Below are 14,138 nucleotides of genomic sequence, written 5' to 3'. Positions count from 1 at the left end.
CCACCCTGTGCCAGCTCCCTCCTCAGGGGACCCCCGGGTGGAGGCAGAACCCTCCACGCCTGCAGGGTGGCCCCAAAATCCCAGCCCTGGGGACTGCGGGGGGGCCCCAAAGTGCGTGAGATGGGGAGGAGGAGAGGAGGGGACACCCGCTGTGGTGGCACCATGGTGATGGCACCTGTGGTGAGATGTCCGCGGAGCTGGTACCCATGGGGGTGACATGTCCTTGGAGCTGGTGCCTGTGGTGAGGTGTCCCCAGAGCTGGTGGCCATGGTGGTGACATGTCCCCAGAGCTGGTGGCCACAGAGGTGGTGGCCCCGGCGAGGTGTCGCTGGAGGTGGCGACACATCCTTGGACCTTGTGCCTGGGGTAAGGAGTCCCCGGAGCTGGTGGCCATGGTGGTGACGTGTCCTTGAAGCTGGTGACCATGGTGGTGACGTGTCCCCAGGGCTGGTGACCACCCCCTCCCAGCCCAAGACCTGCTGGTCCCCAGGGGTGTCCCCAGCTCAGGCCATCACCCCACCACCCCCTGAGACACTGGTGACCCCCCTCCCGTGGGGACAACTGCCCTGCTGGCAGGGTGACCCACGGCTTCACACACACACACCCCCCCCCGCGGCTGTGGCCCCACGGGGACCGGCCCACCAGCATTGTTCCCACCAGGAGGTCCCTGAGGTGGCCCAGAGGAGCCATCGGCTACCAGCCCCTCGCTCACTCGTTTCCACCTTTATTGGTCGTTTTTTTTTTTTTTTTAACCTCCCACAACAAACACAACAAACCCAGATTTTTATTAAATTTTTTTTTCTTCTGTTTTATTCTTCTTTTTTTTTTTCTTTTTTTTCTTTTTGGGAAATGGGCACCGGTTTTGGGGGGGTTTCACTCCTTTTCGACACCGTGAACGCTCCCGGCGAGGCCACGGATTTTCACCACCCCCACCACCACCCCCACCCCCCCCCCCCGGCTTCTCTGTGAACCACAATGCAAGACAGCGGCGGGGGGGGGCGGGGGGAGGGAAGGGCTTTTTTTTCTTCATTTTCTCTTTTTTTTTTGTTTTTCGCCTTTTTTAATAAGGTAAGAACTAGCTCTAGGGACACGTGGCCTGGATTTCCATCGAGGAAAATAAAAAAAGCCCCAAAACTTGGGGGGGGGGGGGGGCACAGGGCGGGGGGGGGAAGGGGAGGGGGGGTGTTAAGTGTATCAGAGGCGTATTTACACAGTATTAACATGCTGACAAAAAAGATTACAATATTGAGTATCGTACAACATCGAGGGGGGAAACGAGGAATCGGGGTGGGGGAAATAAAAAATAATGAGGGGGGGGTAAAAATTAATAAACAGAAGGTAAATAAAACACCCTGGCGAAAAAAACCCAAAATAAACGATGAGTTAAGGCTTAAAAAGTGTATAAAAAAATAACACAGTTAATATCCAAAACCGGAACCAAAGAGTACAGAATATAGATGAGTTTTTTGTCGCGGCTCTGCGGGGGGGGGGAGTGGTGTGACCCCCCCTCCCCGCCTCTATACATGGGTTTATGTACAGGTGCCCGGGGCCGGCAGGCACAAGGCAAAGCGATTCCTCCTCCCACCCCACCCCCCGATGGATTTTTTGGGGATCCTGGGAATAGGGGGGGTCAGATCTGGCCCCGGAGGGACGCCACTCTGCTTGCCGGCTTCTCCCTCAAAAAGCTCCCCCCCCCCCCCAAAAAAAAACAACCAAAAATGGTTAAAAATAAACCCCAAATGTCCCCAAGGAGGTGGCGGCCGCCGCAGTCCCCGGCCTGAGTCCTGTCTGCTCCCGCTGGAGAGTCCGGGTGAGTCCTGTCTGCTCCCGCTGGAGAGTCCGGGGGGGGAGGGCGCGGGGCGGGAAGGGGGGGGAGAGGTGGCAGGACACCCCCCCCCGCCCCCCCAGCTTCATTTTTTGCTCCATCCACAGTTCGTTTTGGGTCTTATTTCTGTTTTTAGCAGCACCAACTTCTTGGCCAATAAATATATATATATATTTGTATCCAAAAACTGAGGAGGGGGGGCAGGGACTCACGGGAGGAGGAGAAACCTCCCCTCCCCCCGACCGCCCCCCCCCCAAAAAAAAATAAACCAAACCGCAGAGATTCAAAGTGCTCTGAAACCGTCTTTGGGTGTCACCAAACCTGTGGGGACCCGGAGCTGGCGGGGGGGGGGGAGCAGGGGGGGACACGGCCCCGGGCACGTCCCGCCGGGCTCCCGGCCAGGGCTGGGGTGCTGCGGGTTGGGTTTGCTTCCTCTTCCTCCTCCTCTTCCTCCTCCACGTGGGGGTGTCCTGTTTTCGCACACACATCCCCCCCCACCACGTTTTCCCTCCACCGATGCCGAGCGTCCCCGGTTAGATGAGGGAGATCCGTACGGGAATGCCGGGTGACTCCGTCCTCTGCGGCGAATGTTGGCTGACCAGGTGCTCCACCACGGTGTGTTTGGACATGTGCTTCATCAAATAGGTCTCCTGCGGGAGGAGGAGGAGAAGGAAAGCGGTAAAGCTGGGGCTGAGGGTGTTTTTGGGGTTGGGGGGGGGGTATTCCCGGTGCCCCCCCCCGGCTCACCGAGGTATAGGCGCGGCCGCACATGCTGCAGCAGTAGGCCTTGGCGTGCTTGATGGCGTGAGCCGAGAGGTGGATCTGCAGCGAGGCCGAGTCCGTGTACGCCCGGTAGCAGTTGGGGCACTTGTAGGGCTTGTCCTTGTTGTGCTGTCGCTGGTGAGACTGCGGAACGGCGGAGGGGGGTGGTTACGGCAGCAGCTGTACCTGTGCCCTCCCCACCCCGGGTGTGGGGGGGCTGTCGGGGTTCCTCACCTCCCCCCCCCGCCCCACTCCCCGCCACCGCTGACCCCCGGGGCGCTGACCTGGAGGTTGGAGAGTTGCGTGAAGGCCTTTTCGCAGCCAGGGTGCGGGCACTTGTAGGGTCTGTCGCCGGTGTGGATTCTGGGGGGGGGGGACACGCACGTCAGGTCACTGTCCCCTCTCCCCACCCCCCCACCAAGTGCCAGCCCCAGAGCCCCCCGCCAGGGACCAGCGCTGTCCCCACACCACGTGGAGAGGGGTCACGCCAGGGATGGGGACCGCGGCGGCCACAGCGACGTCAGTGCCTCCCCGTGGGGCATGGGGGATGGGGGGAGAGACGCGGGGCTGGGAGCCAAGAGGTTTGGAGGTGATGAAGGTGTTGGAGGTCATGACCATGATGGGGTCGATGAAGGCGGTGGAGCTGATGAGCGTGGTGGGGATGATGAAGGCAGTCGGGACGGTTAAGTGTGGCAGGGACAGAGGAGCGTGGCGGGGATGAAGAAGGTGGTGGGGACAATGAGCGCAGTGGAGATGGATGAGCGTGGTGGGACGATAAAGGTGCTGGAGATGATGAGCGCGGTGGGGATGATGAAGGTGCTGGAGATGACAAGCATGGTGGGGTCAAGGAAGGCAGTGGGGACTGATTGGCGTGGTGGGAATGATGAGCGTGGTGGGCTCAATAATGAAGGCAGTGGAGATCACGAGCGTGGTGGGTCAATGAAGGTGGTGGAGACAAGGTGGTGGAGATGATGGGCGTGGTGCGCATGATGAAAGCAGTGGGGATGGTAAAGTGTGGCAGGGATGGATGAGCATGGCAGGGATGAAGAAGGTGGTGGGGACAATGAGTGCAGTGGAGATGGATGAGCGTGGTGGGGACAATGAAGGTGAAGGAGGTGCTGGAGATGATGAGTATGGTGGGGACAATGAAGGCAGTGGGGACTGATTGGCACGGTGCGGACAGATTGGTGTGGTGGGGATGATGAGCATGGTGGGGCTGGATGAGCATTGTGGACTCAGTGAAGGCAGTGGAGATCATGAGCATGGTGGGGTTGATGGAGGTGGTGGAGATGAGCGTGGTGGGGTCAATGAAGGCAGTGGGGACTGATTGGCACGGTCGGGACAGACTGGTGTGGTGGGAATGATGAGTATGGTGGGCTCAAGGAAGGTAGCAGAGATGATGAGTGTGGTGGAGTCAATGAAGGTGCTGGAGACAAGGTGCTGGTGATGATGGGCGTGGTGGGGATGACGAAGGCAGTAGGGACAATGAGCGTGGCTGGGACAGATGAGCATGGCAGGGATAAAGAAGGTGATGGGGACAATAAAGGTGCTGGAGATGACTGGACGACGTTTGGACTCAATGAGCTTAAAGGCCTTTTCCAACCTAAATGATTCTACGATTCTGTGACGAGCATGGTGGGGTCAATGAAGGTGCTGGCAATGATGAGCATGGTGGGGTCGATAAAGGTGGTGAAGATGAGGACTATGGTGGGGTTGATGAAGGCAGTGGGAATGGACTGGCATGGTGGGACAGACAAGCATGGTGGGGATGATGAAGGTGCTGGAGATGATGAGCATGGTGGGGATGAATGAGCATGGTGGGGATGAAGAAGGTGGTAGGGACAATGAGCATGGCATGAGAGATGCTGGGTGGATGCCCCACCACCCTCTAAGGGAAGATGGGGCTGAAGGGCCTCCCCACAGCCTCCCGGGGCCCTCCCCAGCCCCACAGTGATGCCGTGTCCTCACCTGGTGTGCTGCTGGAGGTGGGACAGCTGGCGGAAGGACTTCTCGCAGTAGGAGCAGTGGTAGGGTTTGACACCCAGATGGATGCGCAGGTGCTGGGCCAGGTAGGAGGCGTTGGCGAAGGATTTGGAGCAATGGGGGCACTTGTGGGGCTTGGCCTCTGTGTGCGACTTGGAGTGGATCTGCATCTCCGACTTGGTGAAGAACGTCAAGGGGCAGACCTTACACCTAGAGAGGGTGGGGGGAGAACCCCGCAGGGACCGGGCTGGGGCTGGGGGGGGGGGACCCCACCATCACCCTGGCCCCCCGAGCGGGTGCATGGGTGCCTACCTGTACGTCTTTCCCTCTTTGGCGGTCTCCCCTGAGGCCAGGATGGGATAGGGCACCACCAGGACCGGCGGTCCCGAGGGATTTTCCGCTTTGATCTTCTTACGGCCTCGTTCTGCCTTGGGTGCCCCCAGCAAGCCGTGGCCCTGGATTGTCTTTATGGAGTCGAGGAGGGGAGGGCTGGTGATTCCTGAGATTAGGGTGGGCGAGGAGGCGATGAGGCGGCTCTGGCTGGTGGAGGTGGGAGTCGATGGGGTGGTGGTCCCTGTCCCCGTGCTGGATTCGGAGGTGCTGACTGCCGGCGCACGGGAAGCCAACCCCAACCCTGGCAGGCAAAGAAAAGGAGGGGCGTTAATTTTAAAGGGGTCTACCCTCCCCTCTTCTCTCACAGCAAGATCCTAAATTGGGGGAACCCTCCCCAAAATGTCCATGGCACTGCTGGGAGCTGCTAACTCCCCCCCCCTCGCCGCCCGCTCCCTGTGACAGTACCTGTGACCGTGCTGGTGGCCGGTCGGGCGTGCAGGGCCACGTCGGGCTGGGGGACGGCTTGAGGGTGGAGACCCGGGACCTGCTGCAGTTTGGGGAGGGACATGATGGACTGGCTGCTTTCGGCGGGCGAGGGGGGCACCAGGAGGGGCTGCTGGGAGGCCACGGAGGTGGGGGGCAAGTGCGGGGGTCGGATCTTCTCCGCCATCAACTGCTCCTTGATTTTGTTGATCAGGACCAGGTTGTCCAGCTGGCGGAGGGAGGGGAAGAGAAGGCAGCAAAGAGGTGGGTCAGGGGCGGAGGAGCCGACACCCGCAGCCTCCCCCCAGCGCATCCCCCACATCCGTCTGTCCTCCCTTCTCCCCAAAATCCCACTGTCCTGGTGCCAGGGAGGGGGGTCCTACCTGGCTGGGCATGGTGGGGGGGGGCGGCCAGAAGTAGGGGTTGTTGAAGCGAGGCTCCGCCATCCTGCAGGGAGAGAGGGGGGGTGGGTTAGGGGGTGGCACCAGCCACCACAGATACACCCCCCCCGCCTCCCCTCGGGGCTCAAACCCCACTGACACCACCATCCCCCCAAACAGCAATACCCAGGCTCTAAAAGAGGGCAGGGAGCAGGCAGGGAGCAGGCAGGGCCAGGGAACCTCCCAAGCATCCTCCCAGATGAAAACTCCTGCAGGATCAGGGCAATGCCGAGCACCTCAAAGACCCCAAAACACCAACGAGGATGCAGGATGCAATTTGGCGGGGGCGGGGGAGGGGGGGGCAGGATTTGCAGAAAAAGAAAAACAAGTCTCCCAAGCCCTGGAGGTATCTGCAGGAGGGATTACAGAGGCGGACGGGACGCTGCCGCAGGAGCGAGGGTGAGCATGACGACGGCACATCAAACCCAAAGCCAACCCTGGCTGTATCCCACCCCGTCCCCTGAAAAAAGCCACCCCCAATCCCAAGTGAAGTGACCTACGATGTCGGCAGGCAGCTCGGCAGGAAAACCCGGCTGCAGCGGGGCCAGGAGATTTATAGAGACACTTAAACACGTTGGGAAAATTAATTCTAAATCCATCTTTGGGTAATAGAAAACATCTGAAAGGGGGACGGCACGAAAATGATAGCGGCCTAACGGCCGGGCGTAAACAGGCATCGCCGCGCCGGCAAACCTCGTTATGGGGGTGTTTAAGGGTAAAGTGTATAAGGGACCCTGGTGGAATGTATAGGAGAGGTCCCTGAGGAGCTCCCGTCTGTAATATAAACCAGGCCACAGCTGGGATCCTGAGAGAAACTAGACCAGTGCCTCCAGCAAACCACGTCCCCAAAAGCCTTCGGGGTGGTCGGATTTGGGGGCAAGGTGCCTACAGCAGAGCACTGGCGGCTGGGGAAACTGAGGCATGGAGAGCCCCGGGTCACAGCTGCGCGGAGCCAGCCACAGTCCTGCGTTTGCTGGACAGGCAGCCTCCTGCGAACCGTGCCGGTGTCACCCAGGAGCATCCCTGCTCCCACAAAAAAAAGCAGCCTGGGGGTGGGATGGGACGATGAGCCTTCCTCCTCCTCCTCACACTCACTCGCTGCCCCTCGGTTTAAATCAAGACTCCGAACTCTCTGTAGGCGGGTGGGCAGCACCCAGCAAAAGCTCCTGGGTCCACCGGGGACTTAGCACCCATACGGCCACTCCAGCCTGAGAAAGAGCCATGGGCTGGACCCCTCCAGGTTCGTTTTGGGGGGGAAACTGAGGCACGGAGTGAGGGACAGCCTGACCCTCGCAATACGGAGCAGCACGGCACAGGACAAGGCGCGTTTTTGGGGCAACTCAGACCGATGCGCCGGTGGCTGTAGGCAGCACCAAGGAACGGGAGCCATTTCACATGGCAGACCCCAACGCCGCAGCCAGGCCAGGAGACCACCCAGACACTGAGCATCCTGACCAGCTTCAGAAACTCCCCTTCCCTGCCTCGAACCATGCCATGTCACCTCCCAGCTGCCCATGCACCAAATTTTGGCTTTTTCAAGTGAAAGCGGACCCCGGATCCTCGCAATATCCCCAAGCACGATTTCCCCCTGCGTTTTCTCTCCATCCGCCGTATTTACCCCCCTCTCTGTGGCGCAGGCAGGCGAAAGGCAGAGCTGGGAGTCCTGCTCCATGCCACGCCTGTGCGCGCAGAAAGGGAAATTGCTGGGGCTATTAAATGCACTTTCCCATACGCGTACACACCCGCCACCGGCTATTTTATATAGCTTATATATGTACCCGCAAGCCACCCACGTTGTGAGTTTACCCACCAGCTACGTATATATATATATATAAGACCGCTCGGGATGATGAACATGGGATGGGGGGCTCCGGGATGACGGCACGAGGGGCCAGTGCACTGGGAGACAGGGCCAGAAGAGGAGGTAGTGGCAGGGAAAAGTCCTCATGACGGAGGCAGGCAGGAAAGCGGGCAGCAAGCAGACACAGAAGTACAGGCAGGAGGGCTCCGGGTCCCCCCCTGAGGTGGCCAAGGACCCCGGCACAAACCCCACTGCCCTGGCTCAGCCAGCAGCAGCCCCGCGGCGTGGGAAAACAGGAAGCCGGAGCTTTGATTAGAAAAGGGTTTTTTGGAGCTGCTCCCCCATCACAGCAGGTGCTCTGCGACCTCCGTCCTTCCCGTCTATCTGTCCATCCATCCATCAGTCCTTCTCCCTGTCCCAAGAGCGTGCCAGGCTCCACCGGAGCCATTGGTGGCACCAAGAAGGATTGAAACGACCAGCATGACTGCCAAACCATCCCCGGGACACGGCATGAAGGGCATTTTGGGGAGGAAAGAGCAAATATCCTGTGTATCTCCCTCCCCCTGCCTCCACCTGAGGAGGTTTTATTAAATAAAATTATAAATTATTTGCAAAACCACTGCACTCAGAGCTTGATGAACCTGCCCAGAATAAAGAGGAAAGAAATGGTTGGCGTGCCCCAAAAAAAATCCCTGTTCCCGTCCCGATTTAACGTTACAAATTGTGCGGTATTTTATAGGGAGCGGAGGGAGCGGCTTCCCCCTCTCCCAGGGCTGGGATGGCTGGGGGAGGGAGCGGGAGGGGATATAAAGCAGATGGAAAAGAAAAAAAAAAATATAAAAAGTCCCTTTTTCTATATTCTCAGCTAACTATGAAAAATGGAAGCTGACATGCAGCAAAGAAAAAAAAAAGAAGAAAATCCATTAAAATGGAAATTATGAAGGGTGGGGAATGCTGCAGCGCGTCTCCCCCCGGCTCTGCGGGACCCAGCTCTGCAGGGCAGGGGGGGCAAAGGGGGCATGTTAGGACTCTCCGTGCCCCCCAAATTTTGGCCAGGCAGGGGGAACCCCACCCCGCAGGTAACAGATCTCCAGCGGCACGGGCTCCTGTGGTCCAAACCACAGGGTGGGAGAGCCCTGGCATCCTCCACAGGCACCGGATTTGGCCAACTCTTGCTGAGGGGATGCCGAAGGTTTTCCCGGGGGACAAGGGTGGGTGCAAAAAGCATCGCAGCCGCCCAAGCAGGCATGGCTGGAGGAGAAGGATGTTGGAAGAGCAAACAGGAAGATGCGCGGAGCCCCAAAAACAGGGGCTGAACCCTGAATTCCCACAGAATGGCGCGGTACCCAGCATCGCCGCTCAACTGGGCAAAGGGGGGAAGCGGCAGCATCTCAGGCGACCCTAAAAAGACACAAAAATCATCCCCTCCGCACCCACGGGGAAGGAAGAGAGCGTGAGAAGCCGGCAAGCCAGGGCGAGGGGGGATGCCAAAGGGGAAAGGGGTGCGGCGGCGGCAGCGAGGGGTCGGCGGTGGCGAGATATGGTCAGACGCCGGTGTTTTGGTACTCACAGGCTGGCCTCAGAAGCCAGGTGGCCGCAGCTGCCTGGGGAGACGTGTCGATGAGGCTCCAGATTGATGGGAGGTAGATGATGGCACGGGTGGGCACGAGCTCACTAGAGCCTTCCAACTTCCTACCCAACTGCCGCTAAGTCAAGCTACAGTTCTCTAGGGAACGCCTCTACCTTGGCAGCCCTCTCTGTCTCGCCTTCGCTGAAATAAAAAGAAACAAGAGATTTCTTTTCACGGCACCGCCAAAAGAAAGGGGGCAGCTCCCGGGTACCGGCAACCCTGAGGACGGCGAACGATCACCGACCCAGTACAGCCAGCAAGCGGGGTGAGTGGGAGGCGAGGGGAGGGATTTGGGGTGACCGGAGAGGTGGTCGGAGTGCCTAAACATGCCCAGGACCGAGTGAGAAGCCGAGCCCTTGGTGTCCCCAACCGCAGTGTCCTGTTCCCGAGGGTCCCGGCGAGAGCATCGGGGCAGAGATCCCCCCTCCCCATGCCAAGCGGCGAGCGCAGAAAAGCCGATGGCGGCCCGAGACGGCGCAGCGGGTGACAGCCAAGCAGTGGAGGTCCCCTGCGTGTTAACCCCCCCCCCCAAATGCCAGCACGCCCTCACCACCATGGGACAGACAGGGGGACAGTGACGCTGGCGTAGCCATGTCCCTGCCACCTCCTGTGGCTGGGCGAGGGCAGAACCCAGCTCTGCCCTGCACCGTGCCTCAGTTTCCCCCCAAAACACGAGGCCACAGCCCCTCTCCTCCCACAAGGACAGCCTTCCCCCCATGTGCAAGTGGGGTTTGCCTGGAGCAGAAGGTTTTTTCGAGGGAAAGCGAGTGCCCCTCAAAAACCCCATCCCAGAGCCGCCGGAGTGGGAAGCAGCATCCGGCACCATCCCGCTTCCATCCTTGGGGAACCCGCATCCCTCCCCACTCAGATTGTCCTCATCCGGGAGGGATTTACCCCAAAGCAGAGGTGGCAGAAGGCAGGCGAGGCCAGGGAAGCAGGAACGACGGGCGAGACCCGAAATCCCCATCGCTCAGGGAGGGGGGGCAGACTGCGCGCCAGAAGAATTCACCCAAGATGGAACCAATTAAACCCCGCGTTTCCGCCCCCCGAAGGGCTGTTAACTGGTGTTTCTCCTTCGGATTTTCAGCAAAACCAACCCAAAATGAGCCCTGGCATAAACCCCATCCTGGTATGGGGGCCCCTGCATGGGAAAGGGGGTGCGCGGGCAGAGGGACAAGGAGCCAAGTACCGGCGTGAAGAAAAAAGGGGAGGCAAAGCCACGCTGGGGACCACCGAGTTGTGCCCCCCACCCCGAGGATGAAGGAGGGGGGAACCAGGGAGGCAATGCTGCCAAAAGATGGGGGCCGAGGAGGCGCAACCCCAAATCCTCGGGGTCGAAACGCCATCTGTCCATCCCATCACTGATGGGACCTACTGAAGGGGACACGGGGACAGTCCGCAGGGAAACCCGGCACCTGTGGGGTGACGCTCGCGCCAAACATGGGGCCCGTGTCCCCCAGAAATCACACCATTCCCCAGCGCTGGGGTGGGGTTACCTGCTCCCCCAGACCCCCAAATACACCCACCCCCTAAAAGAGACCAGCTGGGCACTCCACAAGGCAAAGCTGGCACCCGCAAACCAGCCAGCTCAGGGTGCAACCGGCCACCCCACGGTAGCAAGGGGGCGCGTGGAGAGCACCCACAGGTGACGCTGCATGCCGGCGGGTGGGGAAACCGAGGCACGGGTGGCTTAGCAGGGGTTCGCCCCGAGGACGTAGCGAGCACGCATCGAATCCAACATGCACTTGTCATGACATCGCACCCGCCGACCAAACATCCACATTTTTTGAAGGGGAAAATAAATAAGGGGGGGGGGGGTTCGAAGGAGAAAAAGATTATTTTACACACATAAATACACGTATCTCAAAATGGAAATTTCAAGTGGTCACACTTACGCCATGAGTGGGGTCCCCTCTGCCGCTGGATCCAGTCCCCTCCCCGCAGAGGGTGTGGGCAGGTGGCCCCCTGCACCCCCCAAAATCCCCCAGGGAGGGCCAGAATCTGCCCCCACTTTTATATAAATACTTATATGCACATGATAATACCTATATTATTATGTGCATATATATATATTATATTTATATGCATATGTATAATTTCATGCATACACATATTAAGCATATATACATTAATTTACACTGTAAATATATACATATGTATAGGGGTTATTTTCTCCAGTCCCCTCAATAAAGCCGGCATGCCCACCTCTGCGAGTACTGGCGTTGCTTCCCCTTATCCGCGTCCATCTCCAGCTCTAGCTGAGACCGGGTGCTGCACGCGGGGCGTTTTTCTACGGGGGGACAAGGAGGACAACTTCACACACCCCGAACCCACCGCCAGCCCCCGGCGCGCGAGATCCCAGAGCGGAGGAACAAAAGCGAAGCGGCTCCGACCTACCCGACCCGTGGGAACGTGGGGTTTTTCCTGAAAACAGAGAGAGAAAAAAAAAAAAAGAAAAAAAAAAAGCAATGTTTTGTTTTGTTTTGTTTTTTTAGCCCAGCTCACCCCCAAGCTGCCTGCAAAGCTGAGGGATAGGGAACTGGCTGGAAAATCGGGGTTGAAATCCATCCCCTCGCCCCGGACCCTCCGCCTCTCGGCAAATTGCACGCCGGGAGGAACCGAAAACTTTTTTACCTCTCTGCTAAAATATCACTTTATAATCTCAAAGGCCTCGGGCTCAAAGCCGCTATCGCCCGCTCCATCCTCCCCGGATTAAAAAACCCGGCTGATGTCCCAAGGACCGCGGGGCCGGGTGAAAAAGAAAAAAAAAAAGAAGGAGCATCCTCCAACCTTGCTGGGTATTTGCTGGAGAAAAAGAAACAAAATCGGCAAATTAATCATTCCTGGGTTAAAATGCATCTTCGTCCGGCTTCGCCACGACCACGCCGGCTCTAAGCTCCCCCCCGGGCCCCCGACGTGGCCAGGAGATTATGGATGTATAAATAGTATATGGCTAAATATACGTCCAGGCAGACAGACAGACCTCTCTAAGCACCGCCACGGAAATTTGGGTCCCTCGCTAAGGCTGCCGCATTCCTGCCAAAGCGCGATGCAAAAATATTCCCCCGTTAGACCTTCCAGCCAGCGAGACCACTTTCTAGACAAAACCGGTTAATGCGGAAAGAGAGGAAAGGAAGAAAAAAAGGTGGGGGGGAGGAATGAAAATTATAATAATAATAATAACCACCCCCCCGCGCTTCTTCCGCCACCCCCTGTGTTAAGAAAAAAGCCATGAATAAATAAAACAAATGCCCCCCCCCAACATGCAACATCCACAAAAATAGGTACGTTCGGCTGCAATTAACTTTTCCATTAGACCATCCAGAGGGAGAGAAAAAGACAAAATCCAGCAAAACGGGTATTTTCCTGGATGTCCCCCTCCTTTTTCCCCCTTCCCCCCCCCCTTTTCCTTCTTCTTCCTCCTCGGCGAAGTGGGGGGGGGGTGGGGGCGGTAAAAATAAAATAGTAATAATAATAAAAAAAGAGGTAGAAAAAGGCGAAGTTTGGCGTTAAGTGAAGTTGAAATCCTCGACCTGGGAGGGGAGATGGTGGGGGGGGTGGCCTTTTTTTTTTTTTTTTTGCAGACAAAAAGGCCGGGGGATGGGGATGGAAGGGGGGGTTTGGGGGGGGGGAGGTTGGCCCGGCCGGGAGCTTCCCCCCCCCTTCATCCGCCGCCTCTCCCACATTCTCAGACGGTTTTATTAAAATTCGCAGACAAAAGGAAAACAAAAATGGCAGCCCCGGCTTATTTTTAAAACGCTAGGACGGGGACGCCATATTCTGCAGATCTGCGAGGAGGGGAAGGAGGGGGGGGTGAGGAAAAAAAAATGTAAAAAAAAAAAAAGAATAAAAAATAATTTAAATAATTTAAAAAAACCAACAAAACCCAAAACGCAGCGCTGGGGGGGGGGGGGGGGGGTGCGGCCGTGTCGTCGTCCCCCCCCGCGCGTACCCGGGGTGAAGGGGGGGGGGTTGCGGGAGGGGGTTGAGGTGTTTTGGAGGGATGGATGGGGGGGCGGGGGGGGGGAGAAGGGGGGGGGAAGGAAGGGAAGAGGGGGAAAAAAAAGGGGGGGGGGAGTAAAAAAAAAAAGACACTTCCTATACCAACAGCCATGCTGCCCCCGCCGCGTCCCGCCGGCTCCGCCGCACGGAGGAAGATGGGCGCCCCGCGCCGCCCGCCCGCCCCCGCGCCCGCCCCCGCCCCCGCCCGCCCAGCCCCGGGACGCGGCGGGCCCGGCCGCCGGCGCCGCCTTCAACCCCCCCCTGCCTCGTTAGCCGGTGGGGGGGGGAGATTCGGGGGGGTCCTACGGGGCACCGGGTCCTCAGGTCCTCCGCGGTCTCCCCCCAAATCTCCTCAGAGGCCCCCCCCCACCCCGATCTCCTCAGCCTTCCCAGGTCTCCTCAGCCCCCCCCCCCCCCGTTCTCCTCAGCCCTCCCTGGATCCCCTCAGCCCCCCCGGATCCCCTCAGCTCCCTCAGTTCTCCTCGGCCCCCGCATCTCTTCAGCACTCCCAGGTCTCCTCAGCCCCCCGATTTCCCTCAGCTCCCCGATTCTCCTCAGCCCCCCTGATTCTTCTCAGCCCCCTTGGATCCCCTCAGCCTCCCCTGATTCCCCATAGCCCCCACAATTCTCCTTAGCCCCCCCAGATCCCCTCAGCTCCCTCAGTTCTCCTCGGCTCCCCCCATCTCTTCAGCACTCCCAGGTCTCCTCAGCCCCCCTATTCCCCTCAGCTCCCCGATTCCCCTCAGCCCCCCCAATTCTTCTCAGCCCCCTTGGATCCACTCAGCCCCCCCCTGATTCCCCACAGCCCCCCAATTCTCCTCAGCCCCCCTGGATCCCCTCAGCCCCCCCAATTCTCCTCAGCCCCAATGTCCCCTCAGC

At 58.8% G+C, this 14,138-nt stretch overlaps 1 protein-coding gene across 5 annotated transcripts; it reads right to left on the bottom strand.

Moving 5' to 3' along the window:
- Positions 1–781: 781 nt before the first annotated feature.
- Positions 782–13,414, bottom strand: ZNF362 (zinc finger protein 362). Of its 5 annotated transcripts, none has more exons than XM_075027680.1 (10): positions 13,362–13,414; positions 11,463–11,547; positions 9,198–9,398; positions 5,770–5,833; positions 5,369–5,615; positions 4,883–5,204; positions 4,556–4,780; positions 2,872–2,950; positions 2,573–2,731; positions 782–2,475 (listed from the first exon to the last, which is right to left on the bottom strand). In XM_075027680.1, the coding sequence occupies exons 4-10, from the start codon at positions 5,830–5,832 to the stop codon at positions 2,359–2,361; spliced, it is 1,212 nt and encodes a 403-aa protein (XP_074883781.1). In that variant the 5' UTR covers position 5,833; positions 9,198–9,398; positions 11,463–11,547; positions 13,362–13,414; the 3' UTR covers positions 782–2,358. The 5 variants fall into 5 exon arrangements, with proteins under 5 accessions (XP_074883781.1, XP_074883778.1, XP_074883780.1 ...); XM_075027677.1 differs by lacking the exon at positions 9,198–9,398 and adding an exon at positions 11,655–11,681 and having other exon boundaries at positions 13,362–13,393; XM_075027679.1 differs by lacking the exon at positions 13,362–13,414 and adding an exon at positions 11,655–13,075.
- Between the last annotated feature and the right edge of the window lie 724 nt (positions 13,415–14,138).

The sequence above is a fragment of the Buteo buteo genome, chromosome 5 (assembly GCF_964188355.1).
Source record: "Buteo buteo chromosome 5, bButBut1.hap1.1, whole genome shotgun sequence".
NCBI lineage: Eukaryota > Metazoa > Chordata > Aves > Accipitriformes > Accipitridae > Buteo > Buteo buteo.
Note: the sequence above shows the minus strand (reverse complement) of the source record. Positions and strands in the feature narration are given on the sequence as shown.

Bases quoted from the DNA above. Each gene is read 5' to 3' on its own strand.
- ZNF362 (XM_075027677.1), bottom strand. The intron at 4,781-4,882 runs GTAGGCACCCAT...CACCCTCTCTAG, and splicing joins AAAGAGGGAAAGACGTACAG to GTGTAAGGTCTGCCCCTTGA. The intron at 2,476-2,572 runs GTGAGCCGGGGG...CTCCTCCCGCAG, and splicing joins GCGGCCGCGCCTATACCTCG to GAGACCTATTTGATGAAGCA.